Consider the following 25,924-nt stretch of genomic DNA (forward strand, 5'->3'; position numbering starts at 1 on the left):
ATCTTGAAGAGGGATCAAACATAAGCAATTCAAGAAATGGCAACAATAATACATTTTTTCTAGACATCGCTTACTCCAGTAAATATCTCCATCTGCCAGATACATTTACGGTATGTAGTCATAGTTTATCATTGTGAGAGTCTTCTCCTAAATCTAATTTCCGATCTAAGATGAGATTTCTAAGAAGCTCTGTTTCAAAATAAGAATATGAGTGCAAGGAAGTTATTTGCTGAAAGATGAAAGGTGATCCAGTTTTTGGCAAAAGAAAACAACCAATGTGAAACACAGTAAGGAACGATTTCATTGTACCTTTGTCTTGTAACTCCTATACAGTTCTTTATTTTTCTGTTTAACCTTTAACTCATTACCAATAATACACTTTGCATTGATTCATTCACAGTGTTTAAGCTTCCTGCTAATTACCTTTCGTTCGACTAATGTTTTACGCACTTTTACAAACTATTAAGTTATCAACTAAACGCTAAACCAAGGAACAAGGAAAGTGAAGAGCGAAACCGCACGTGAAACGTTTTTGGGTGCATGCTTTTCTTCCCATCTTCCGGCACTGTATATAACCCGCCCTTCGTATTTGTTTTGTGTAAGGTGTGTATGTAAAAGAAAAACAATATAGACACAGGGTTGAGGGTTTTCGCAATAGTCCAACATACAGCCCTTCCCTATTCCCTTTCCTTCCTCTTTCCTGTGTTCCTGTTGTGTCTACTACAGCATAACTATCATGCTTTTTTTTATTTTTCTTTAGTCCTTCACAACTGCATTGTGTATGTTTTTTTTTACTGTGCTACCACTTAATCATGACTCGCATCATACATCGCAACGACAATTTATGTTACTGCCTAATAGTGAAGTGTAAGTGTGGTTTATGTACTGTTCTTCTTTACTTGTATATTTTATGTTTTAACGCAAAAACACAGTTTTTTTCGTTTCTTTTTAAGATTCTTACCCATCAAAACTATTGTACTTTCCTTCCGTTTGCATCTCGTTCCATTTCTTCCTTTCTTCAAGATTTTTGTGTTACAATTTTTACCTTCACGAAGCGCAAATCATTATTTAGACGAAATTTTCATACTATTATAAATCACATGTAAGTTAGTACAAAAAAGAGTCTGGTAATTATTCGCATTTTTTGTACAAAGAAAATAAAAGGCAAAAACAGAAAAAATAACATCGAAGGGTAGAGTTAAGAAGAAAAAAAACACAATCCACATTGCACTACTAATTTGCAGCAAATTTCTTAAAACAAAAAGGTTTAACCTAACCTCAACATTCTTTTGCACGTTACCACGGGGACAAATTTGAATCGGCTAGAGTAACGCGTGCGTATAATGTGCGATGGTGTGTGTTGATGAGTTGATGCTTGGTGTGTTTACGCAGAAACAGGCAGATGAGGTGGGACACACAAACAACACAATCTCCACACAAAACGCACCCGCACAATCATCCATGCCGATGCATCATGTCACAGCACTCAGGTTACACGGTTCTATTGTTACATTCAATGGTTTAGTCTTTGCCCCATTTTTAGTATGGGACGTACACTGATAGAGGTTAGAGGTTTTTTTCCATTTCCTAACGTTATTCAACATGTATTCTGAGCTTGCGTTTATCAAATGTTATTTTTGCGTTTTTGTTTTCCTTCTGTCTTGCTATAAACTACACCACCTTCAGAATATGTTTATGTTTGCTTTCGCGACTTTACAAGCACGCTTTGTTTCATTTGACTGAAGTTTTCCTACATTGGTTTCCTACAACCTGCAAACATTGCCAGCTGCGATCGACCGAAGCACTTGCTTCTAGAGTTTATACGGCGTCGATACGTTTAACAGCTTCGCGGTTTTGTTTTGTTGCTTACAAACTAAAAGATACATCCATGGCGGAAGATATGAGAATAAGAAGGATATTACGACGAAAGGGAGGGGGAGAAAAGGAACAGGAAAGAAACAATCCGATCCGGTCCGATCTCTTCTTCACAGTGAAGAGCGTGGTTTTGGTTTTTGTTTTTGTGTGGAACAAACTATTTTATGCTTGACGATGTGTCCCAGCAGTGAGGATGTGGGATGCTTACTCAATATCATGGAATTTCAGGATGGCACGTCCGGGTATCTCCGAGCTGGCCAGCTTGCGCACCACATCGGCGGCCTGATCCGAGGGAAATACTGAGTGTGGCGGTGGTTCAATCTAAAATGGAAAATTTCATACAGATGAGCTATGAGGACGTTCCGTTCCAGGACGTCGGCAAACACGTACCTCATTGGAAGAAACTAGCTTCACCAGCTGATGCAACTGCTCGATCGTACCGGTCGGTACGGCTTCGATCGTTTGGCCACGCTCCTCGGCACGCTTGCTAAACTTGGGCAACAACTTCTCGGCCACCTCGTCACTGATGAAGATATGGCCACCCTTCGTCAGGCACTGCATCGACCGGTGCAAGCTGCGCGACGTCGTACCAAAGTCGATCACGATGTCTACCAAACCGTCGCAAGCGTCGTGCGTACGCTCGATCAGTTGCTTCTCATACAGATCCTCATTCCACTGGACAATGTTTACCCTGGAGTTATTCATGGAGCAATACATTAAGAAAACAAATGTCGATAAGCTATCCTTTCTCATCCACAAGACCCACGTCTTTCGCAAGAGTGACCACCTACCGTTCACATTTCTTCGCCACCAGAAATCCTTCATCTCGCAGACTCGCAACAGTGATCTGTATCTTATCCTTGGTGGCCGGTGTGTAGAAGTGCTGCGCGGCAATGCGTACCGCCCACAGTGCCAACCCCCCAGTACCGACGATCAGGATCTTCACCTTTTCGGCCGGTCGGGTTTTGAGCAGTTCGTCTACGATCTTGTGCGCGGCAATGATAGCACTCTGTGCCAGTAGCGCACCGGTCGGCAATGTGGCGGCAACACTCAGCGACAGTGCGTCCGGAATCGGTATCAGATACTTTAGGTCCGGTACCACCATCAGCTCGGAGTAACCGTGCGGGACGCCCTCGTACGGGTAGAGGATTACGCGTTGGCCCACCTTAAAGCCACAGTCTGGTTTCAGTTCGGTGCCGAGTGACTCGATAACGCCAGCCACCTCGAAACCTGGAAACAGTGCCCCATCCCGTACACCCTGATGTGCCTGCGGGTTGTGCTGAATCGCTACCGAGGTTTGATGATGCTGAGGCGGTGCACTGTCCGGACCTTCCTCACTGATGCTGGTGAAGCTACCGCTCTGCATCTGCTTGGCGAGCAGATGAAGCGAGGTCGTGATGTCCCCAGTATCCGACAGCTGACTGCTGATGGAGGAGATCGATGTGGATTGGTTCTTGCGGTAGCAGGCACCCGCATACACGACCAGTATGCGCGCACCCTGGGCCGGTGTGTCCGGAACCGGTACTACCAGGTTCAGCACGCAGTCCTTCAACTTCGGTGCCGGTGTTTCGATCGACACCTGGCGAATAAGCTTACTCATGGCGGCGTTTCTGAGGCGTGTCGCGGTGTCCAACGATATGGAACGGCTGGATGGCGGAAAAGAGAAAAGCAACAGAACACAAGATGCGATTAGTGGGAAGCTTAAAACCGTGTCTCCAACAACTCTGCGTTAATTTGTACTGGAAGGAAAACACACAACTAACGTCCTGACAGCCGAACGAATTGTTTCCTTTTGTGGCCATTCTCTTTACTCTCGGTGCGATTAAGTAATGTTAAGCCGATCACTGTGATGACCTTCAAAGACCTTGTGTCTATTCCGAACCGTTGCGCGGAAGGGAGAGAAGATGAAAAAGTATCGAATCTCATCACGTACTAAGAGCGTACTATCATCACACGGCTCTCCTCACTACGTACATCGGGTACTCACATGACATACAACAACAACTTGTGTACCGAACGGGGTTTGACAGCTGTCAACAGAAGTTACCATCACACAACCACTAAAGCCGCGCGCCTTACTAAGTTGCAGCATAGTGGTGTCGGGGCGAAACATTTTCAACGTCGTCTTAAACAACCCCGAAATGGAAAGTCACTTCCTCATCCGCCAAAAGTTAATTGACCCCAAAGGAGAGAAAGTAAATTTCGGGTGGGAGAATAATCTACGCAAGAGTTTATCCAGCAATTTAGAAGATGCACACCATGATGGTGAACGTTCGCTACAATCTTCATCGAGGTCGACCCAGTAACATGTAAACATTGCTCAACTCTTTCGGTATTTGTAGAAGCAACTTCAACCAACCCACTAAAAAAAAACAAGCCACTGTATACAGAACGGCAGCATCCAACAGCTACCGAACCAAGCCATGCATTTGTTTCTTGGCGAGTTTATTATTAGACAAGCCTGTCTCTCGCCGCTAGTGTGTAATGAGAGTAAAGCGAAAAACTGCGCCACACTGGCCAGTGTTGTAAAATGGACACGAATACTGCTGTGTAGAAATGGGGCGATTTGTTACACGGTACAGCAACATCGATCATTACCTAACCGGGGCCGATTTTGGTTGATGTTTTCTGACGCACATGTCCTGCACATTGTTGCAGTGAAAGGGCGTCGAAGGGAATCGGCTGTTATGAAACAGGACGAAAAGTTCGGGTAGCGTATACGGTAGCTCGAATGCTTGTTGAAAATACAGCAAGTGGCAAAGAATTGCGTAAAACTTCAGTTATTCAAACCAAAGAAACTTGTTTTTAAGCTTTCACATAGTATGTCAGGGATTGTCAACTATTTTTTCAATATAATGTTTATATTCTAGTTAAACATTGACCTTTCAGTCCGGTTGATGTATAATAGATGAAGGGGAACATAATTGAACACATATTTTTTACAACAAATTATACAAAATATTTTTCTTTGGGTTGATTTCATTTTGTTTCATTAAAAAAACTCACTGATTTTTATTAACATAGTTTTAACTGTAAACATCCTTCATTTTTGTTTGTCAAGATTCAGAAGAAGATAATTTCCCTTGAAAAATAAATTTAAAAAAATATCCCAAAACTTAAAGTTTGACAACCCCTGGAACAAATTATGAGCTTTCTAAACCTACAAATTATTATTAACCACCAGGCGCCTCCATCATGAAAGGACGTTTTTATCAAACAGTTGTATTGCTACAGTCTAGCAGCAGAGCACCAACATTAACCATAATAAAATAAACTTTTATCATTTACACCTCAATTAAATATTAAAAATCTCTTCATATTCAACATCATGCCTGGGAGGGTATAGATGGCTGAATTTCTGTATCAAATTACGCTGCCATCTCATCACTGCGATGGAAATTTAATAAGCATCCCGCCGGCACGGATCAACCTGTCAAGTCCAATCGGTGCACCAGACCAGAGGATAAGGACAACGACCGCACGGCGCGAAAAGAGAAGCGGAAACAAAACAACCCGCGGTGGGTCTATTGCCCTTTCGAGAGTGAAATAACCCTAGCACTAGGTCCTGTATCTTTTGACTGTATTTACCCCTATTGTGAAGAACGTTGTTTTTCTTCTTCTCAATCACCACTCTGGTGTAAGCTTGATTAGATAAGGAAAGAAGAAGGAGAACTTCTTCCAAGATGTGATCAAGTCTGAACGATAAGCAACACACTCCCCCAGGCAGAAACAAGTATGTCTCCTTCCTATTGTGTGTGTTTTTTTTTAAATAAAATGTCATTAGATGCCTCAATGTCATGAAGCAAACAAAAGCCTTTTTGCGTTTGCTTAACAGACTGAGCAAAATGACATTTGTTTGAACTTTGTTTGTATGCTTTACTGCAGATAACTGCAACGACGAGCTGTACTCACTTCTGATGCGTTTGCCTTTCGCTCGATCAGCAAACAATGATAACTTGAGATTTGCGGAAACAGTTTGCAGTTTGCAGGGTAAATCGGCATTCAACTTGCATTCTTTCCAACGATCGATTCCAACACATCCATATCGAGCATCTCAAGGTGCCACGTGTTGGAGTATAAAAATGGCAACTGTTGATTCGAATATTAAGCACCACTTTAGCAAGATTTCCAGCGACATTACGTAAAGTTTATCTCGTTCCATTTAAGCTCGTTATGCAAAGAAGGGTATAACACACTATCGTTAATAGTGACAACCCGTCTAACCAGCCCACACATCGCAAAATGGCTGACACGAGCTGTCAATGTCATTTGTGTGCACACGACCGGAAACGATCGAGATCGAAGCATAATCTCGCATTCGCTCGGAAGCGTGACGATCCTTGGGAGCAAAGAACTCACCCCCGTGTGCATATACGGCCAGAAGGGGCGGTTGTTTGATAACGCTACAATGCAAACAGTCCGAGAAGGTCACGTGCAACAGAAAACCGGACTGCATGCGAAGAAGCTGCTTCTGCTTCTTGCACATGGGGGGAACATCATCAACGCGCGCTCGCACAATAACAAAAACATGCGAGAATTGTGGCGACGATCGATCGAAAGGTGAAATCTGGCGGGTCGGCTAATTTTAGAAATCTAGTTCATGATGCCACATGTCCCTTCACCTTACGCTGTGTTAAACTGTGCGGGGTTTGCGTATTTACTAAACAAAGCACACTTTCCGCACTCCGCTCGGGATAGGGAAGGAAGAGATAAGCCAAAGCAGAACAAGCCCAGGGTGGTATAGTTACTCCGGCTTCCCTGCTTATCGGGGAATCGATGTGACGAGGTCAATTGATGTGCGTTGATTTGTGAATGCATGCCGTCAATGGCCGTTTTTTTTTTATTTTTCATTGAAAACTCCTTCGCTAAGCGATTGTGAAGAAGGTATGGTGTGGTTATTAACCGGTATGAAATACATTGCATACCGTGATACAATAATGGTAGAACGATGGAAACGTTTAGCAAAAAAATAAAATATTTTTAATAGAGAAATAAGGTTTCTCGCTTATACTACACGATCGCAGGTTGAATCTATCTTTTTTTTCTTCATATCTTTTAAAGTATTTTTTTTTTGTTTTTTTTTTGCTTTTTCCACCATTTGTGACAATTGTGAAATAATAATAACTCAAAACATAATAATTCATAATAAAATACAATCCTTACATGAACAATATTTGGTAGAAGAAAGAGGAACTTCAAAAATAAGTTTCACCTGAAAATTACTCTGATTTCATCTGAATCAAAATACATTGTTAATCTCACACTAAGATAAATGAAAAATAGAGTCCAACAAGTAATTTTTCTTGACCATGCAGTCGAAATGCACTATTGTCTGTCCGGTACTGAAGAGCCGGAATGTATGCAATCTGCATAGAAAAGAAACGTTTTACTGTCGGAGGTTTTCAGGCGAAAATGAACTAGGAGTAAATAAAATACATCACACAAGTCTCCATACCTTTACTTTCTTTGTTTTGCAATGTTAACAATGTAGACAAAAGTTCTGCAGCGTTTGTTGCAGACAGACAAGAAAGAAGTTCAAGTTCAATTGCCACCCGTTTGGTGAATAAATTACTGCTTTGTCATCCATTTTAAATACAGAACAAAACAACCGAAATGCCTCAACAAAATAAAATCATTTTAAATAAGCTCCAAGGACAGCCGGGAAGCAAAGGGTGTAGTTATGCTTCATGGTTCTTAAAGTTTGAATAATTCTTTACTGTGAACAAAATCAATATTAAATGAAACGTTTGATTGAAGGGGGATGGCAAAAAGAACAAAGTCTGTTAGAATATTATGCTGCAAAAGTTCTTTGTGAACGTTTCCACGACAAGGATTGGGGCTAGTCGCAAACTCTAACACGCCAATGCTTCCTTTGTCGCGTTATGCTGCAGAATAACCGGTTCTATGATTTCTCTACCCTAGAATACTAGAACGCCAGCAGGAAGCAACAACCGACTGTTTACAGTTGTTTCACGGAGCGTTGTGCATTTCACGGCCTTGTTGCTGTTAACGGAAGCTTTTACGCTGGAGCTTGGCTAGTGTGTGAATACTGATGAACGTGACTTGCACCAACGCAAAGTTGGAAGTATAAATTAAACACAGAATTTGCTTCACTTGTTGCTTAATTTTGACCACATTAAACGAGCATAATTTAGCACTACAACGTGTCAAAAAAAAACAATAAATTTCACTCATTTGCTAATTAGTTTTGCTGTGATATTTATGCGATTAATCTCGTTAGAAAAAGTGTTCTTTTTGCTTCATAAAAAAAACAACTCTTCCATTTGTTTTTTTGCTTGTAAATTGAGGTCAATATCCTTCCTACCCCCATTCTAACTCACTTACATGCGGAAACAAACAAAAATGGAGGCCACAAAAATTGCGTAGCGTAAATAATCGTACCATCAGCTCATCTTCCCTCGACACGCATCGAAACGCAATTGAAATGATTCAGAATAGGAAGGTAAAAGATCAGCAAAACGAAACAAGAAAGTAAGAATCTAAATCATCACCACAGCAACGAGATCAGTTTTGTGTATTTGTTTGTTGGATGAAGCAAACAAAAAGGCACACGAAAAACACCTCTCTTCGAACGGGCAACGTACATATAAGTTTAAACTGTATTTATAAACAAAAAAGCGCCCTCAATTCGGACACATCATTCAACCACCATCTCATCTCTCCTTTACCAACCATCGAGGGAGGGTGGTTTTAAGATCGCCGCTATAGATCACCTCATTCATTTACCGGTCGCGAGAGCAAATGTTATGTCATACTACAAATGAGGACTTTTTGGGCAGAAATCGCTTTATAAAATAATTTAATTAAATTTAAATAATTGATTAAAAATAATAGTAATTAAAATAATTACCCAATATCTGATAATAACAAATTATCCACCTGTACCGCCATACTGTACAATATTGTGTGGTTTACGCGTTGTTTTCTTTTAATTTCACTCCACAACTATCAAAACACACTTTTTAAATGCTTTTTTATTTATGTTTCTTTTAATTTATGTTCTTTTGGCAAATTCGATGCTTTGCTTAGAACAGCTCGGTATGTTCCGATTGTCCTTGAAGCGACACTTTGCGAGTGGTTTGAACGAAAATTCGTCACAGACAACACACACTTCAACACACACTCACACAAACGCAGACGCGCGCGCACACACACACACACACACACAATTATGTATGTTTATGTTTTTTTCCGCCGTGTTTTTGCGTATTTGCAAGTGATTTTGTTTTCTTTTAAAATGTTTCCCTTTCGCTTTCAACTTTCGGGTCACACTTTGTCCTTCCTTTTTTATCACTTTCTTTTCTTAACGGTTGGTTCTCTCTTGAACTCGTGTCTTTATTTGAAACTATATGCTAATTGTATCTGTTTTGTATGTTCACTCGGAAATAGTGCGGAAAAACACGCAAACAAAACTGGTACGAACGAAACACGATTTTACTGCACACGTAATGGCTTCCCAGTCTGTTAGAACCGGACGGGAGAAATCACAGTACGGGCGACTTAACTCGATGCTTGCCGTCGAATGAATGACCAATCTGCACGCATCCCATTTCAATGGGGCCGTTTCACTGGGGTGTGTTTTCATAAAATAATGATATTTTTATTTGCCTTCTGTGCTGTCCACACACGCACACATACAGGCACACAATGCAAAGTGTGATGCGTTGGGTGCAAGACACCACTACACACAGCCGCCGGAAAACCGGTATCGTGGTACCACGGATATGTGTTTGTATGTGTGCGTGTGCGCCTGCGTTTATGCGGTTTGTTTTCTCCTTTATCTCTCTCTCTCTCTCTCTCTCTCTCTCTCTCTCTCTCTCTCTCTCTCTCTCTTTCTAGCTTTCTTTGCGTTGCTTCTCATCGGTCTTTATCTGCCCTTGTGTGGGAAACCCTTTCGTTTTCAACACCCCCGTAGCATAAATGTTTTGTAAGAAGCGTGTCACAAAGCAACATAAATATGTTGCCCTTATCAGAAATGGAATTGTTTTTCAGACATTTTGCATTCCGATAGTACGGCTCTCTTCGAGCAACACACCTTGGATATGTTGGTATTTGAAGTAGTTTTCTTTGTTGTGCAGTAGACCACCGATGTCAACATATACGCACACACACACACACACACACACACACACACACACACAGTTGTAGAGACACGCGCACGCGCGCCTTCAAGCCTCTGATCATGCAGCGAGCGAGTGATCAGCGAAGTTGTAGACGACGGAAAAGGGTCGCGCGAAATGGGGTAAAGGGAAACGTGTAGCAGTGTGTGTGTGTGTGTGTGTGCTTGTTTTGGATTTGCCACGACGGGGTTGAAAAAACAAGAGTCCCCCGGTATGTGCATGTGCGTTTGCATTTGTGTGTGATGCGCTCTTTTGGGGGGTGAGGAAGCAGAACGATACATGCCCCAAAAACGAAGACGACGACATATGCCGCTTGCGGTAGAGGTCAAAGTCTTCGAGGCCTACAACACGATATCATCTACTTTTTGTATTTTTTGTGCACAACTTAAATGTATCCTGCGAAAAAGCAATAGAAGAAGCAGAAGGAAGCTGACAACACTTTCTTCCCACAGCGAACAGCTGATTGTGTTGCTTCTTAACAGATATTGGGAGTAGTCGATATCTTTTTTTGGGTGACGATACTGTACACAGAAATGATATTAGGAACATTTCGTTCAAACAAACACAGTTGCAACACAGTTGCTTTGTTGCAGTATCTGCTTTTGTTTGTAATGACATTAAATGGCAACAACAGCAAACGACAACTTCCCCAACATGGACGACGTGATCGTCCATAATCGAGACTTTGTTTACGACTTCGAATTAGTGACCCAAGGTTCCGTTTTTTTCCATCACGTACCGCGTCAACCAATGCCAATGTCCGACTCTTAGTGACATACGTAAAACAGAGGAATTCCTCCCGAACGATGGTATAGAAGCGGCAAACCGTTCACCAACAACCAACAACAGCTCACTGCTGTTGCTAATAACTGCAGACGCTACTTATGTCCGCGGGGAGTATGGTCCCAAGCCGTCTGAGCCGTTCCGGAGCAATCCCAAACTCAGACGATGCCATCCAATTAGAGCCAATTTAGTAGTAGGCACACGGTCCAGGGGGCGACAGTTGACGTTAGTTTGCAAATCTGATTGATGTCAATCGGACAGGTCATCAGTGGCATCTTGTTTGATAGACATTGGTGGTGAGTGGGAGGTTGGAAGAAACCAAACAGATGCAATTTAGAGTGCAATCGCCACTTCACAGGTACTTCAGATCTATTTAATGTCTAATCTCACACGTTACCATCCAGCGACAACGTGGTCCATCGAACAAGCGTTTGCTTTATCACCCATCCATTATCACCTGTGTCGCTTGCTGACCCTATTAGTGCACGAAGACCTGATGCATTGTTTACCGACCACTTGAACATCAGTTTTATTGCCCAGCCCTAGAACATTAGCAGCACCTTCATGTTCATCCGAAAGTGTTTAATGATACTGATTTTTCCCCCCCGTTTGGTTGTAATTCAAACCTCTCAAGCAGGTTATCAACCATTAAGCTACCTGCAATCAGAGAATTCGGTAGCGAATCGATTCATCGATGATCACCTCTTCACTACGTGATGCAGAGAGTCACACCAGAAGCGCGCGTGTAATGTCTGCACAATGAAGTTTAAGTAGGTCTCGCTGTTGTAAATATGATTAGGCCAGAGTGTTTAGAGTTATTATTAGGTTTTACCAATATACACCGGAAGCAGCTTACCGGACAGCTGCCCGATGGCATGATCTTTGCCACACAAGTGTGATGAATGAGGTGTTACCATATATTACATCAGCCTGCACTATGCGGGACCTGTTGGAGGACTTCCAACAGAATGTCCTACTACACTCATATTACAGTGAAACAGAATTCTACTTCATCATCAACTTCGCAGCATAAAGATAACGCTTACAAAAGCAGCAAATATTCCCCTTACCTTTGTAACGTTAGTACAAATTAAAGACTCACAACAAAACTCTCCCCGTACACGTACGGCATATTGTTTACTTATTGTCAATAAATTTATCTCCCTTGTGTGATGTGATAAAGTAACGAAAACAAAACTATCTTCCCTATTACCACCAGCAAACAAGCGATCCTTATCTAAGTCCATCAACGCTTTGATTGTTTTCTTATAATGAGCATGGGAAAATGAATAAAAAAACCGAGCAAAACCAAAATTGTACACTTTTGGTCATTCTGTTAAATTATCTTTTGTTTCCTATCGTCTACTGCTTCCAATCGAATGCGCCACGCGATCTTTGCGTAAACATCTTGACCTCAAAACAGGTAACCTTGAAGTGAGCTTTGTCAGCGCGAAGGAAGAAACGATTCTGCAATAACATCAAGGAAGTATATTCGGTTCGGTTTGAAGTGAATAAATACGACAGGGAAAAATTATAAATATCGGCGGAGAAAACCAAGTAACTTGATCGTTGTCATCGTGATCTCGGTTAACCAAGGTACTACACTGGGTTGTTGATCGTGCTCCGTACGATCCTTTTTCTGCCGATCGGCGCGAAGGACTTTCGCGGTTGTAGACCTGTTCCCAAGATGCGAAAGTCCTTGGTGTAGATCATCTGCTCGTATTGAGTACTTCCGACGTTTTTGTTTGCGAGAAGAACAACACACCGGCGCCATGTTCCATGTCTACTAGAACCAATTACACATGGCGGGATATTCTATACTTGTACTCTGTTGCGTGATGGCGCTAGCTATTTTTATAACAAAACATCATACGGTACGGTACTTAAATATATCACGAGTGTGTTTAGTGCATAAACAACCTCCAAAAATTAAACGAAAATCCCTAACTTTCCCTAGCACCCTATAATAACCGTTTTAGTTTTGTATATTAAACGAGCTTTATTGTGTTTTGAATCATGATTCAGAATGTCAGATTGTAAGGAATGTCTTCTATCACCAGATATTTCTCATCCATTCCTACAGAATGAACTAAAATATTGTAGATCGAATGCAATATGACGCTCCAAACTCGAAGTGCTTTGCAGTTGTTTAATCCGTAACCTCTTCGTAACTGATGAGTAACGAAACATATGCCGACTGCGTTTGCCATTGCACACCGGCGTGTTGCACATTGTACCGTGCCGCACAAATACACGAATGAACGGAAATAGTGGTTCAAACCCATGCCGCAGAAGGTGACGTGATCGAGGTGATCGGTATACCAACGCGTGATCAGTGCGTGATCCGTGATCCAAGTGCTTCTGCACGATAAACACGCCATGGTGCACGCGTCTGTCAGGCACAATTTGTGGTCAATGGATTCGTCATCAAATCGGGTGTTTGGTCGATATCAACAAATGTTTACTTTATTCGGCACAGAAGTGAGGAAGACTTGTTATCAGTTGCACCTTCTGGTATGGTCCACGTACATTGGATCATATATTGGTAAGCAAAAAAAATAGGTCAATATCAATAAAACGTCGAATAAATTTTATGGAGAACACAAAACAGCAACAACAATATGTAACAAGTCGTACCGTGTTTGTCCGCCATTAAGCTATGTTTGTTCTATTTATAGTAACGTTCTTATTTCTTATCTCAGCCCAAAAAAATAATAACTTGTGATGTCACACAGATCAGGTTTTCAACATTTGGGTTGTTTTCTATTTTTCCCCCCCGGGCGTTCACGAAAGGTCACATCGTTTAATCACTCGCTACCGAGATGCAACGGATCATCTGACCGACGACACGTAGACCGAATGCCGTCTGTGCATGATGGTTTCGACGTCATTGAAAGACCCAAAGGAATCACCTCTTCTTATCAGTTGCATTTGTGCTGGATTCTCCTTCAAACCTTTCCCTCCAAGTCCTGATAACATGCCACATAACATACCACCTATTGGCTTCCAATTAATCCACCACACGTTCGTCATATGTTGCTTAGCTTATCAACTGGGAGCGTTAGGCAATAGACCGGCCGGGATCCCTTTTATTGACCAAGGTCGTAACGAAGTGGACAGTACGCGGTATATTTAAGTGAAGCTTTAATAGGATACCGTTTAAAGCCTCTTGTAATACTGATTCAATGGTTGCAATTAAACAAGAAGTACCAATCTTAAGAAGGCATTGTGCTAATTGAGTAATTGTTTTCATTACTAATTGAGTGTTTCCTGATTCAGTTTTTGCTGGAGTTTTATTTGACTGACTGAAGTCATTCTTCTTCTGGATGATTCCAAGCTCAGTAAAGGGTAAACTTACAAACAATTGTACGTTTTATGGCCGATCAAAGAATATAGTCGTTACTAAACAACTCTGCGTTCAAATCTCGGTTGTTACAGAGAACCCAGAATTGATTTTCATTCATTGGCAAATTAAAGTTACTGACAATAAGCCACCAGGTTACCTGAATAAACCAAATATAGCTTCCACCTTCTGGATTTCATTTTCCCCAGAATTACAACACGATCTTGATATGATATAAGCGTGAAACATGAAATAAGAGCAAACAAACCGTATCTTCTAGACACCTTGTCGGCAACGGTAGCACACCAAAGGTGCACCAATACAAAAACACACATCTACAAACATTGCAGCAGAGGATGTAATGGAAGTCCACCGTGTGATACATCGTTTGGGGCACACATGGCACTGCAACAGCAAACTGGGAACACGAGACATCCACCATGAGATGATCACTCCCGGACCGCATGATTCAAGTTTACGGCAGGCAAACATTACACCAACACACTGGCGTGAAAAAAAAAAACAAGATACAGAAACCATGCGTTAAAAACCAGGGTCACCCGCGCACGGGTTTGGGGGGACGGACGAGCGTGGTGGAGAAAAAAAACAGGGGGTTTTAAAATTCGAAACCCACTGAAATGTGTACGGTTAAAGGAAGGAAAGGCCGGGTAAACGCCACACTCACAACAGCTGATTTGATCGTGATCAGATCCAATAGGGGTGGAAATCGTTGCAGTTCCGTAAATAGAATGCACTCGGGGTAGCACCGAGAAAAACATGAATGCGGTGGGTGCAGCGTCTGACCGGCATTTTGTGGAAGAATATTTAATTTTTAAAAAACTCTTAGAATTGGTACAACTTACGGATAAGAAAGAAAAAAAATTAACCTTGAAGAATTTTTTTTTAGAAATTTATAATACCGATTTTCGTAACAGTAAAATAGCGAAGTAACAAAGAACAATTCTTCACAAATCTTTAAAAAAAATAATGTATTTTTTCAAGTTCTAATTTCCTCATGAAGTCACAGTTGCCCCACAATAGAACCGAATATATTGCTCACGCAAGAAAACTTTGTGCTGTGCGCCCACATTTCACTTCTATTTCACCTTCACCTGACGAAAGAAGGACTGGGGCAAACTAGCACAAGAGCACATGGTAAACGCACTCCCACTTCCGGGTTTGCCAATAGCAGCCACATTTGCTTACCTCCAAAAACGAATGGGATGAGCTTTAGCGCGGTTGAATAATCGATGGTTCCGTTCTGCTGTGTATTTCTTCGTATTTCTTTCTTACGCACCAACACCGTACCTTTCGATCACTAAACTAATTTCGACTGGCGAGCAGCGCTAGTTAATGTAGAATTTTGTTTTTGCGTTACAACTTGCACTATCAACACACATCCGGGGCCGTAGTACGCGTGAACTCACAACTCGACAAGACCGACACGAGAAGCACGACTGACTGGCAACCTGTACCAATAAAAGAGACCTCTAGACCATGAAGATATCTGCCCGCAACATAGTTTCTCCTCCACTGCACTGCCCCAAAAAGTGCATCCAAGAATAGCCCCACCGAATGCACTGAACAGAAATGGGAATACGTCGATAAAATGTGTGTGTTTGTGTTTCCCTGAAAAGCCCCACACACTAATGCGCTTACTCAAAGTATTGCACACAAATTCAGCCCAGTCACTCGAGTAGTCATTGATAGAAAATAGACGTCAGATTAAATCCCGATCCAAGTTGGCACGATCACTAACCACACGACGATTTCAAGTGCACGACCAATGGAGGCTTACCTTTGCTAGGGTTTTTTTTGTTTTTTTTGTCACATGTACTCAATAGGATGTTCAGTGAATGTAGCTCTTCTTCTTGATTAAAACACAGAAAAAATAAGGACTGCTTAAAGGGGTAACTTTTGAATGTAAAACTCCGAGCTTCCAATCGTCGAAATAGATCCGTTCCGGATTTTGGTTCGTTCACTACTACTGCGCTGGTATCGTAGCCACCCGATCGTCAACGTAGAAGAAGTAGAGACTGTTGTGTTTTTGTTCCACCATTCTTCTTATTTCTTGGACCATTGTGGTCTAGCAACGTCGCGACCAACGCGGGTATATTTGCCACGCATAGCGAACGCCGTTTTGTTTTTCGCTTTTGCTCTGTGGATGTGTATGTATGAGCGAGTTATCGGTGTTTCCAGCGTTGCTGCTAGAAACATTCGAACCGTGTATGCTCAGTGCCAAGGTAAAGGCTACCAATATGGGGTGGAATAGGTTGGATTATTAATGGTACCAAACCTGTACGAGAGTCTGTCAAGATGGCTCGTCTTCTGGTGGAAGTTGGTGGACGTTGTCATAAGGGAGCCTATAAGGGCTAACAACTTACCGCTAACAATATGGAACAACACACAAGTCTTCGTGCCCTTCGCACTAGCGCACTTCGATGTAGTGAACTACATTTTTCTTGTCCACCATCAGCAAAAGTACTTTTAATTCTCCAGTTAGAGTGATTTTGATAAGATAATAAGATAAGGATGGAATCCCCCCAGTATTCAAAATAATTTTAGTAAGCTATACATACAACACTCATGGATCTAGTAGGCCAAAAAATGAGGAAAGAGAAAGAGAAATTAGTTTACACTTCAAATTAAGCAAATGTCAGTTTGCTTGCGGGAAAACTGCAATACTTTTGGACAATGTTGTCATACAGTTGCATCACTTTTGTGTTGAGTTCCTGTTGCGTAATCATCATAACATTACCATGTGTTCGGTATGCTACCAACATGTGGTGCTTGATAGCAAAAGCGATAGAAACTCCAGTCTAAAAATCGAAGCTTTCTACACAAAGTAAGTAACCAACTTCCCGACCCAGTCGGTCCCTGATGTGTGTGGACTTTGAAATGCCAGCTCCCAAGGTCAAGCGGAATGTCAAACAGGGAACACCGAGTAACCTGCTGCAGTTGCTATTACTTACTGTGAGTTACTGTTGAATTTTCCGGCTATTTTGGCTGCTGTTTGTATATCGGCACGTTCACCAATAACACTGCAGATACGTTTGGAAGGTCACGGAAAACGGTGCTGCACCTGCTGCAGATGATAGAATTGAAACAGGTAGCACTGGTGTGTGACACAGACGCTTTACTGTATATTGATTTTATCACTACACTTTGCTATAATACTATTTTCAGCAAAAAATCATTTATTAATGCACTGCACGTTAATAGCGGTCAACTTCTTATGCAAATCGTGGTCATTGGATACATACACACACACACACACACACTCGTTCACGGTACAACACGGAAAGGTGTAAAAAAGCACGGCCGTACTTTCCGGTAGAAACTCTCAACAATACGACCGAAATGTGTGCGTTTTTCCGGCACGGAAAATGTCGGTCCGTCCAGCGCACTCAACGATCGAACGTGGTATGGCGTGTCCGTGCTACATCCAGTTCGCTGTATCAATGAATGGCTAAGGGTCGTTAGTGTGGTGGTGGTGTTAGTGGTGACGAAGGTAGCGCGTTTGCGCCGTACATTCCATCCAGTATCCTTTCAAAGTCCTTTGGCGTGTTCACGCGGTCTGGTCGTGATTGTTTTGGACCGAACGTTACACGCGGGGGTTGGGAAATTCGTTGTGGGACAGCGGAGATGCAAGTGCCTCTCTAGATTGTTTTGATACTGGAAATCTAACTACCGGCAAAGGATACAAGTGGCGTGCTGTGTGTATGCACTTCGGGTATGTTTAAATTTTGATTGAGAATGATTATACCTATTTAAAAAATTTTTTTTTGAATTTTTTTAGAAACATGTATAATATTGGTATACCCTTCGTAAGCTTTTCCCATTACGAATAAATCAAAATATTGGAAAAAAAATCATTTTAACTAGCAAAACCTTGCATAACAAGGTGGTTGAGTTCGTGGGATAGTGGCTTCAGTTTTTTTTTTTGCTGTTCGATACCGATGCTGTCGAAACATGGACGAAGCTTAGTCCTGATAAGGAATGTTCTAAAGCTCACCAGATTAATGCTATCGTGTGAAAACACTCATTAACGAACCTTCCTGAGACGTTGGCGAAAAGTTTAGCATCGATTTACAAATAGCTATAGGAAGGTAAACGTTTCTAAGGTTACAGAACGATGCTCCCCGACCTCTCCATTAGTGGGGTATAAAACGACTTACAGTTTTGCAAAATTTCATACCAATCGGTGTTTGATAATAAATAACACGACACGAGCATTTTATATTTTAATATATGTATATATGTAGATATGGTTATATTATAATTGATGCTTATTAGCCTACAACGAATGTTTCCTGCTGATAACAGATAGGATATATGCTAGTTCCTAAGGTCATGTAAGTACTTTGTTCCTGTATTGACACGTTAAACGTTTTATAAGAGAGAATGGCGCACGGTTGACGAATGTGAGGTACTCATACTATTACATTGCGATTTACTTTCATCACTATTTTTTCCACAATTCTGTACTTCTTTGAACTTTGTAAGATGTGTCACCATCTTCTCTGACATTATTCTCTAAGCGATTCTTTAATCTAGTGTTTAAGTATATTATTTCTGCCCAACTCAATGCCGATACTGATATTTATGCTGATCGATTTATATCAAATTTATATCATGCCTTATACTTCCAATGTACATCCAATATCCAGATTCAATTTGCACATTAATATGCACATTATTACTCGGGTCTTCTAGGGCAGTAATCCCCAACCTATGGTCCGCGGACCACAAGTGGTCCGTGGCTTAAGTAGAAGTGGTCCGCGGAAGAAATTTTCGGCCGTTTGGACCGATTATTTTAACACTTTTTGTTTACCATTTCAAGCGATTTTACGTAACGAAATCATTCTACGCTTCTCGATGTGTCAGATTGTGAACAATTATAATCTATGCTAATGTTTAATTTAAAAAATCGCCTCAACAGTGGTATACATACATTACGAGTCCTTTCATAGAAAGCAGATGTGGGCCGCGATATACTTATGTCGAACAAAAAGTGGTCCGCGGTACTAAAAAGGTTGGGGACCGCTGTTCTAGGGCACCAAAACTCATATTCACTAAACTAAGAGAATGTGGATGGTCATGTTAGGCAAATGTACAGGTTGGTCCCTATTTATATCTCATTGGTAGTTCTCTAAGGCTATGTTTTCCTATCCATTCTCCAATCACGGGCAGGATCATCAACTATACTTCCGATAGGGTTGTTGAAGTTTCCTGTATCTTGGTGTCGAGGTATCCTAATCTCCTGAGCGCCTCCATCATATATACTCAAAAATGGCAAGAGCGATTTTGTTATCTGCCAGTCCAAGATCCGTGGCTATGGAAAATTGCTGGACGTATCAAACGTGCAATAAGTCGAGTTTGTGGAGTAGAGAAAAATGGCACGCCGAATTGAGATCCTTGTTTCGCGTCATACTGCGGGAAAAGACGATAGTGGGTGAAAGCTGTTCCCAGCATGTTGTGGTCCACACATCTTATGACTTCGCAGCAAATCCTTATAATATTGTTTCGCGGCATACCAGGAAATAGAGATAGCGGATGAACCTCGTTTCCAGGATGTCGTGGTTCAGACTTCGCTTGACATCTGCGAAAAAGTATTCGGAAGTACAAACATTTCAATTAAGATTAATTTATGGTAAAATTCCATCGTTTTGGTCAACATATTCGGTAAACTTACCCTATTATTGAAATTCCTGTATGGTCTTCCCAGGTATGATGCGTTCCTAAACTACCTTGAAGGTGGTGCGTTGCAATCAGTCGATGCATCCGTCGATGCAACAGTTCTCTCTCTCTCTCACTCTCTCTCTTTCTCTCGTTCTGTCTTTGTCTCTCTGTCTTTGTCTCTTTCTCTCTCACACTCTCTCTCTCTGCTTACCATAACGAGCACTAAGGTCATGTCGACCATTTTTGGCTTACTAAATGTAATATTGGCTTGCGGATTTTAGTAATAAATCCTCTTAAGTAATGAACGGTTCTTCATTTGAGCATTTGGCGAGGTTTTTAAACTATAGTAGATGGTATAAAGTGTGTCATTTGTTTGTGATGTCGATGTTAGGTTAGACCTTTAGAATACAGCTTTTGTCTCAGTCGTTGCTTTCCTTCTTGTCGATTGTGCAGATGTTTTCGCGTTTCTTTGTGCGATTTTTCTTCTTCCTCCATTAATTATTGCTTCTACTCGCAGCATCTGGGACATGCGATTTTAAATTAAACATAGCCTAGCCAATATGTACCCTAACGTATGTTTGTTGTTTTGAACTATAATTGCATATAAATTGAATGGGCCCGCGGGTCGCATGCGTCCTTCGAGCTGGTTTTATAGCTCCTTTATATAGAATGTTATTAAAAACTAAAAATGCAAAATACCCGATTAATGCAACACGCAAAAATAAGAAAAAAGGTTTTTAAATCCTTATTCACTTTTCAAGAATGCTGCAATGCGTCTAGTCCAGACTAGATATAAGGAACTTTAATACATTCATTATTATATTAATGCATCCTGCAATGTGGCCCGCCAAACAGTTTTTGATGTTGAATGTGGCCCGAAACTCTAAAAGGTTGCTCATCCCTGATCTACAACAGCCAAATTTTCGGGAATGCATTGTTTATCACGAGATATTTCATTTGTTAATGGCAGGAATTAAGCTTGGCAGGAATTGAGTTGAGTTAATCACACTTTTTAACTTAAATATTCTTCGGCATACTTTGGTGACAAGTTGTAATAGAGCAGCCTTTCCAAATCATAAATTCTAAAACATGAACAAAGCACAACCATTTTTTATGGGAGCTGTAGGTTTAACCTGTACGGTGGAGGCGATTTTGAGCAATTTGATCCATTGCAGGCGTCGTTTAAAAACAGATTCAACGATCAGATCTTATTCTTCCATTTCTATTCCGTTGTCTTCTTCGGACTCGTCTGCATTTTGCACAGGCACCTGATGGATGTAAATGTAGCGCTCGGTTGTGTTGTAACGCATATCTAATCCAAAGCCATCACTTCCATTAGTAGAGTACGTTATATCGCCTGCGTTAAACCGTTCGTAGGACGGTACGGAAGGTTCCTGGACGGTACGGAAAGTTTCTGGATATTCGATGAATATGAAGCTTTCTTCCTGGTTATAGGAAGCCATTACAGTATAATCTACCGATTCGGGTAGTATTTGCTGCAAAGGATCGTTTAGAAAACCAGTTTGTTGTATTGCAGATTGATTGTTTAGAAAATAAAATTCCCCATTCAATAAGATGCTTAGAATATAACTTAAAACATTGGCTACAGCAGTTTGTTTGTAAACAATGGAATCTTCCACGGGTTCCAGGTTATTATTTTCGTTTGCTGGGGCCATCTGTAATAAAATTTGAAATTGAAATTATTAATATGCCCTGAAGATGTATATACAAAAATGTAGCTGTACAAATTTGTAGGGATTAAAGCTATTGTAACTGTAAAAATTTATCGTTAAACGCTCTAGGTAAATATAAGATACCCTAGGAAAAAAAAATCGTTAATCGCTGATATAGTACCCACATCATGAACAGAAAATACTCAAACGCGATAAAAAGTAGATACATTTGGGATGTAATCGCGGATGTAAATACAAATTGTGTTGTTTTTTTAATCTCTACCACGTTGTAGAACATCACTTTTATCTATTTCTTCAATTTTTTTCTCTTATTCTCAAAAAAAAACGAGGCGTGTTATAGTTCTGTTACGTTGGATTATTGTGTTATTACGGTGGACCGAACTCGAATATTTGCATATGTCGAATTAGTAAGGTGTCGCTGACGACAACATAGGCCTAACCCAGCTGATCACGCGCCAGGTAACAACTAAGCGCACTGGTTAATAATTTTATAAGAATAGGAAAACATCGATCACGCGATTCAGCGACGCACGCTGGAACCATAAGGACAAAGAAAGGTAAAGAAAAAATGTGTTGACCGACGACGGTCAACATTTTTAAGCTAAAGCTGTAAAGAAACGTGTACAGCAAATGTGCGTATACGCGTGCGCCATATATGGCTAGATTATTATTTTAAGTAAAATTTATTTCAATTTAAAATGAAAAAAATGCTCTGATTATTGACAACTTCGTCCGATGGAAGGAAATAGCTAATTTTGCTCCATTCCATGAAATATTTCACACCCATTGTTTATTGTTTTTTTAAGGGAGGTTTTTGTTCCGATGTATAAACAAAATTGTGTGATTGTTGATCGAAAGACCTCAGATACGTTCCGGGGATTGTTATAAATCTTCAATTCTATGCCTTGAGCTTCAAGTCGATGATTCGGATCGGATGCAATCCATTGCAGTTACTAGCAATGCTTGTTTCAGAGCAAGAGAATCAGTTGCTTCTAACATGCAGGGCACATGTGGACAATTTATTAAGCTAAAAATTAAAATACATATTTAAATAACCACCACATTGTTCTTGCAGTTAATGAAAATAATCGTGTTTAAAGTATACTGCCCTGCCCAGTTTACGGGTATTCTAATAAAACTGCTTCTAATTTCACTATAATTTAAGACAATCGCGCTGCATAAATAAACGCGTCAGTAGAAATCTTCCTCCGCATCGCGAGCGGCACCACCCGTCTGATTTTTAATCTGATCTTGATTCAGATACATCTCCGAAACCTGCCTTGCGTTAGTCGCATCCGTTGCACCCTTGTCCTCGCGTACTCGGATAAACCGTGGAAACCGCAGCGAAATACCTTTCTCCGGATCGATGATTCCAATCCCAGCCCGATGTACCGGACTGAGGGACAGATCGGCACATAGTACCTCCCACACCTGGACCGCTTCGAACCATTCATCCGGCACCACGTTAGCTTCGTGCCGGTAGTATGGTTTTGCCTGCGGTATGACGTGCGGGCGGAAAAATTCCGTATGGCGCTGCAGATCTTCATCGGAAAATCCCGTACCGATCTTGCAGATCGTCTGATACTCTTCGTTCTCGTCGTCGTAGCAGGCGAGCAGGAAACCGCCGTACGTTCCGGTACGCTTTCCGCGTCCCCGATAACCACCGATTACAACCAAATCGAGCGAATCGCCCACCCCGGTCAGATAGTCCTTCTTCAGCTTCAACCAATTGCGCGATCGTTTCGCGATTTCGTACGTTGCGTCACGTGCCAGCGTCTTCACCATCAGTCCCTCGCAGTTGCCCCGGACTGCCTCGTCCAGGAAGCGCTGCAGCTCGTCCAGATCGCTCGTATCGAGTCGGGTTGCGTAACGCCACTGGCCTTCGATTTCGCGAAAGTGTTTGTAGAGCAGATCCCGCCTTTCGGCAAACGGTCGTTCAACGAGCGGTTCGCCATTCAGGTAGAGCAGATCGAACATGAACACACACACCTGCACCTTAATGTCTGCCTCGTTCGCATCCTTGCGCTTCCGGGTGCTTAACACCTGGAACGGTAGAATCTGCTTTTTATCCGTGTCCCATGCGACAGCCTCACAATCCAGGATGGCGCTCGTGACCGGTTCCGTGCGTGTAAACTCTAGCCGTGCGATCACGTCCGGATATTTGCTCGTGTTATTCTCCTGATTTCTGCTAAAGATCTGTACGCTACCGTCAGCGAGCAGGTGAATTTGAGCCCGTTCTCCATCGTACTTCCATTCGCAGGTAAAATCGATACCATCAAATCGTTGTAGTACCTCCTGCACACCTTTGGTGGGATGGGCCAACATGGGTTTCAGCGGTGTGCCCGGTTCCATCGGACAGTGCTGGCTTAGCTGGCGTATACCGTGTTCCAGCAGCACCGGTACTATTCGATTATAGTTCGGACATTGACAGTACACGGTTTTCAATGCAAGCGCTACCTCCTCTACCCTTGCTTTCACACGCGTTTCTGACTCCCCGGCCAAAGCATTCACAACTGGTGGGTCAACCTGTGGTGGCGTTAGAGCGCAAGCCTGTGCCAGCGCTTGCAAAAGTGACTGTTCTGCTACACCGATGCGCAGCTTACCGGCCAGCGAGCGAATGATGTAGCGAGACTCCGAATGCCGACAGGCGACAAACATTGACTGGATTTTGTCCATTTTCTTTGCCATCGAGGCACTGCCCGTCATCGAGGCAATTTCACGCAGCTTGCCGAACACGACGTCTACCGTAAGCGGTGCCGGACGAAACATTAGATGCTGGCTGCTCTTGGACTGTTCGGCGACGAGTCCCAAATCGCCTGTTGTTTGTGCGTCCGCCTTTATCTGTGCCAGACTACGGCCTGTGCTTTGTGCGATGGCCTTCATAAGGGAAAATTCCGCTATACCGAGCTCAACTCCTTCGTAGGCTGGCGCTAGTTGATTCAGACAGAGATACACGCTGGCGAGCAAATCCTTTGGGCTGAGCAATATCACCGAGCGGAAGTAGTTCGATAGAATCTCAATCATCCGGAGACGACCACTCGTTTCTTCGATCATTTGAAACGTACGTGCCATTGCCAGGTATGGAACCCTGTTGAAGAATGACACAAAAGAGGCAAGGATTTAATATAAATTAAAAGCAAATGAGCAAAATGCCACTAACCGCTCATCCTTTTTCCAAAATGCATCTTTCAATGGGTGATAGTTTTTCTTCGAGGGATCATACTTCGATCCATCTATTGCTATCGTCCCTGCATTTCCATTTTCCGATTCATTTGATTGCTTTTTCACTGAAAAGAAAAATGATCGTGCAGCACCGGAACCACCGGAACCATTGGCGATCTGTTTGGGCGGATCAGACTTCTTCGAAGAGGATTCATCCTTGCTGGGTGATGGATTTTCTTCCTTCTTCACGATGCTAACTGGCGACTTGGCTTTTGTTGTGGGTGAACCTTTCTTGCCACCTTTCTTCCCCTTTGAACCATCGCTTTCTTTCTTTGGGCTTACTTTTAATTTCGTTCCATTTTTCACGTCAGCCTTGCCATTCGGTTTGGGCTCTTCTTTCAAAGCTTTCGGGGAAGGTGATTTCTTTTCTTTGCTGTAAAGTAAGCGACAGTTTAAATATTAGTAGGCGGCGTTTTACAATGGCAGACGTGACACACATACCTTTTGACGGGTTGTTTGCGATCTTGTTCATCCTCACTGCTACTGCTGCTCGAAACGACACGCGATCGTTTTGCTTTTTTAGTAACTTTCACCGGTGAATTTGAAGCATCATCATGTTCCGAGCTGATGGAACGTTTGCTCGCTGCCAAAGGTTCATTGCTGCGAAGAGTAATTGAACGCCGGAAAGAATGATAGGAAGAAACACTACTTAATGCTGATGGAGTACGATAGTTAGACGCGCAATAGGTATGGATAAAGGTGACCAAGTCTGCATTGGATCGGTGCATGGTGCTGTAGTTGGTGATCCGTTTCACCAACGGGACCAGCTGCTTTAAATTGCGCAACAACATTCTGTCCGCGATTGACACAAGCGTCTATCCGACGCACGTACACACTTTAATGAGTATATTTTTACTCAATCTTCAGAGCCAAAAGGTGCTTCCACCAAATACGCACCTTTCGGTAGATGTATTATTTTTCTCCGGAGATTGTTTTGCCACCGCACTAGTTTCCTCCAATGGCGTAGTTTTCTTTCCGAAAAAAGATCTGCAACAAAACGTAATGCATTATGATTTGGAAAGGGGTAACTTTTAAAACAAATTTATACATACAAAATGGATTTTTGGGACATGATTTTACATGAAAACACAGGAATACGTTCACAGGGCGAGACGGATTGCAAGATGTTTTTGATGATGACGCCGGTATTTACGCGCCACTTGTCAAACGCAATGTTGACAGTT

The 25,924-nt window shown here is 42.0% G+C and overlaps 2 protein-coding genes across 6 annotated transcripts; both read right to left on the bottom strand.

Annotated features, from left to right (window-relative positions):
• Window positions 1-310: 310 nt before the first annotated feature.
• On the bottom strand, window positions 311-17,559 carry LOC125763944 (uncharacterized). 4 transcript variants are annotated; one of them, XM_049427686.1, is made up of 4 exons: window positions 17,115-17,559; window positions 2,667-3,521; window positions 2,266-2,566; window positions 311-2,196 (listed from the first exon to the last, which is right to left on the bottom strand). In XM_049427686.1, the coding sequence occupies exons 2-4, from the start codon at window positions 3,473-3,475 to the stop codon at window positions 2,080-2,082; spliced, it is 1,227 nt and encodes a 408-aa protein (XP_049283643.1). In that variant the 5' UTR covers window positions 3,476-3,521; window positions 17,115-17,559; the 3' UTR covers window positions 311-2,079. The 4 variants fall into 4 exon arrangements, with proteins under 4 accessions (XP_049283643.1, XP_049283642.1, XP_049283641.1 ...); XM_049427685.1 differs by lacking the exon at window positions 17,115-17,559 and adding an exon at window positions 15,349-15,885; XM_049427684.1 differs by lacking the exon at window positions 17,115-17,559 and adding an exon at window positions 8,747-9,595.
• Window positions 17,560-22,511: 4,952 nt separating this feature from the next.
• On the bottom strand, window positions 22,512-25,924 carry LOC125763911 (DNA ligase 1). Of its 2 annotated transcripts, XM_049427635.1 has the most exons (5): window positions 25,793-25,924; window positions 25,638-25,727; window positions 25,182-25,340; window positions 24,679-25,113; window positions 22,512-24,606 (listed from the first exon to the last, which is right to left on the bottom strand). In XM_049427635.1, the coding sequence occupies exons 1-5, from the start codon at window positions 25,810-25,812 to the stop codon at window positions 22,710-22,712; spliced, it is 2,601 nt and encodes an 866-aa protein (XP_049283592.1). In that variant the 5' UTR covers window positions 25,813-25,924; the 3' UTR covers window positions 22,512-22,709. The 2 variants fall into 2 exon arrangements, with proteins under 2 accessions (XP_049283592.1, XP_049283591.1); XM_049427634.1 differs by lacking the exon at window positions 25,793-25,924 and having other exon boundaries at window positions 25,182-25,555; window positions 25,638-25,715.

Source organism: Anopheles funestus, chromosome 2RL (assembly GCF_943734845.2).
Source record: "Anopheles funestus chromosome 2RL, idAnoFuneDA-416_04, whole genome shotgun sequence".
Lineage (NCBI taxonomy): Eukaryota > Metazoa > Arthropoda > Insecta > Diptera > Culicidae > Anopheles > Anopheles funestus.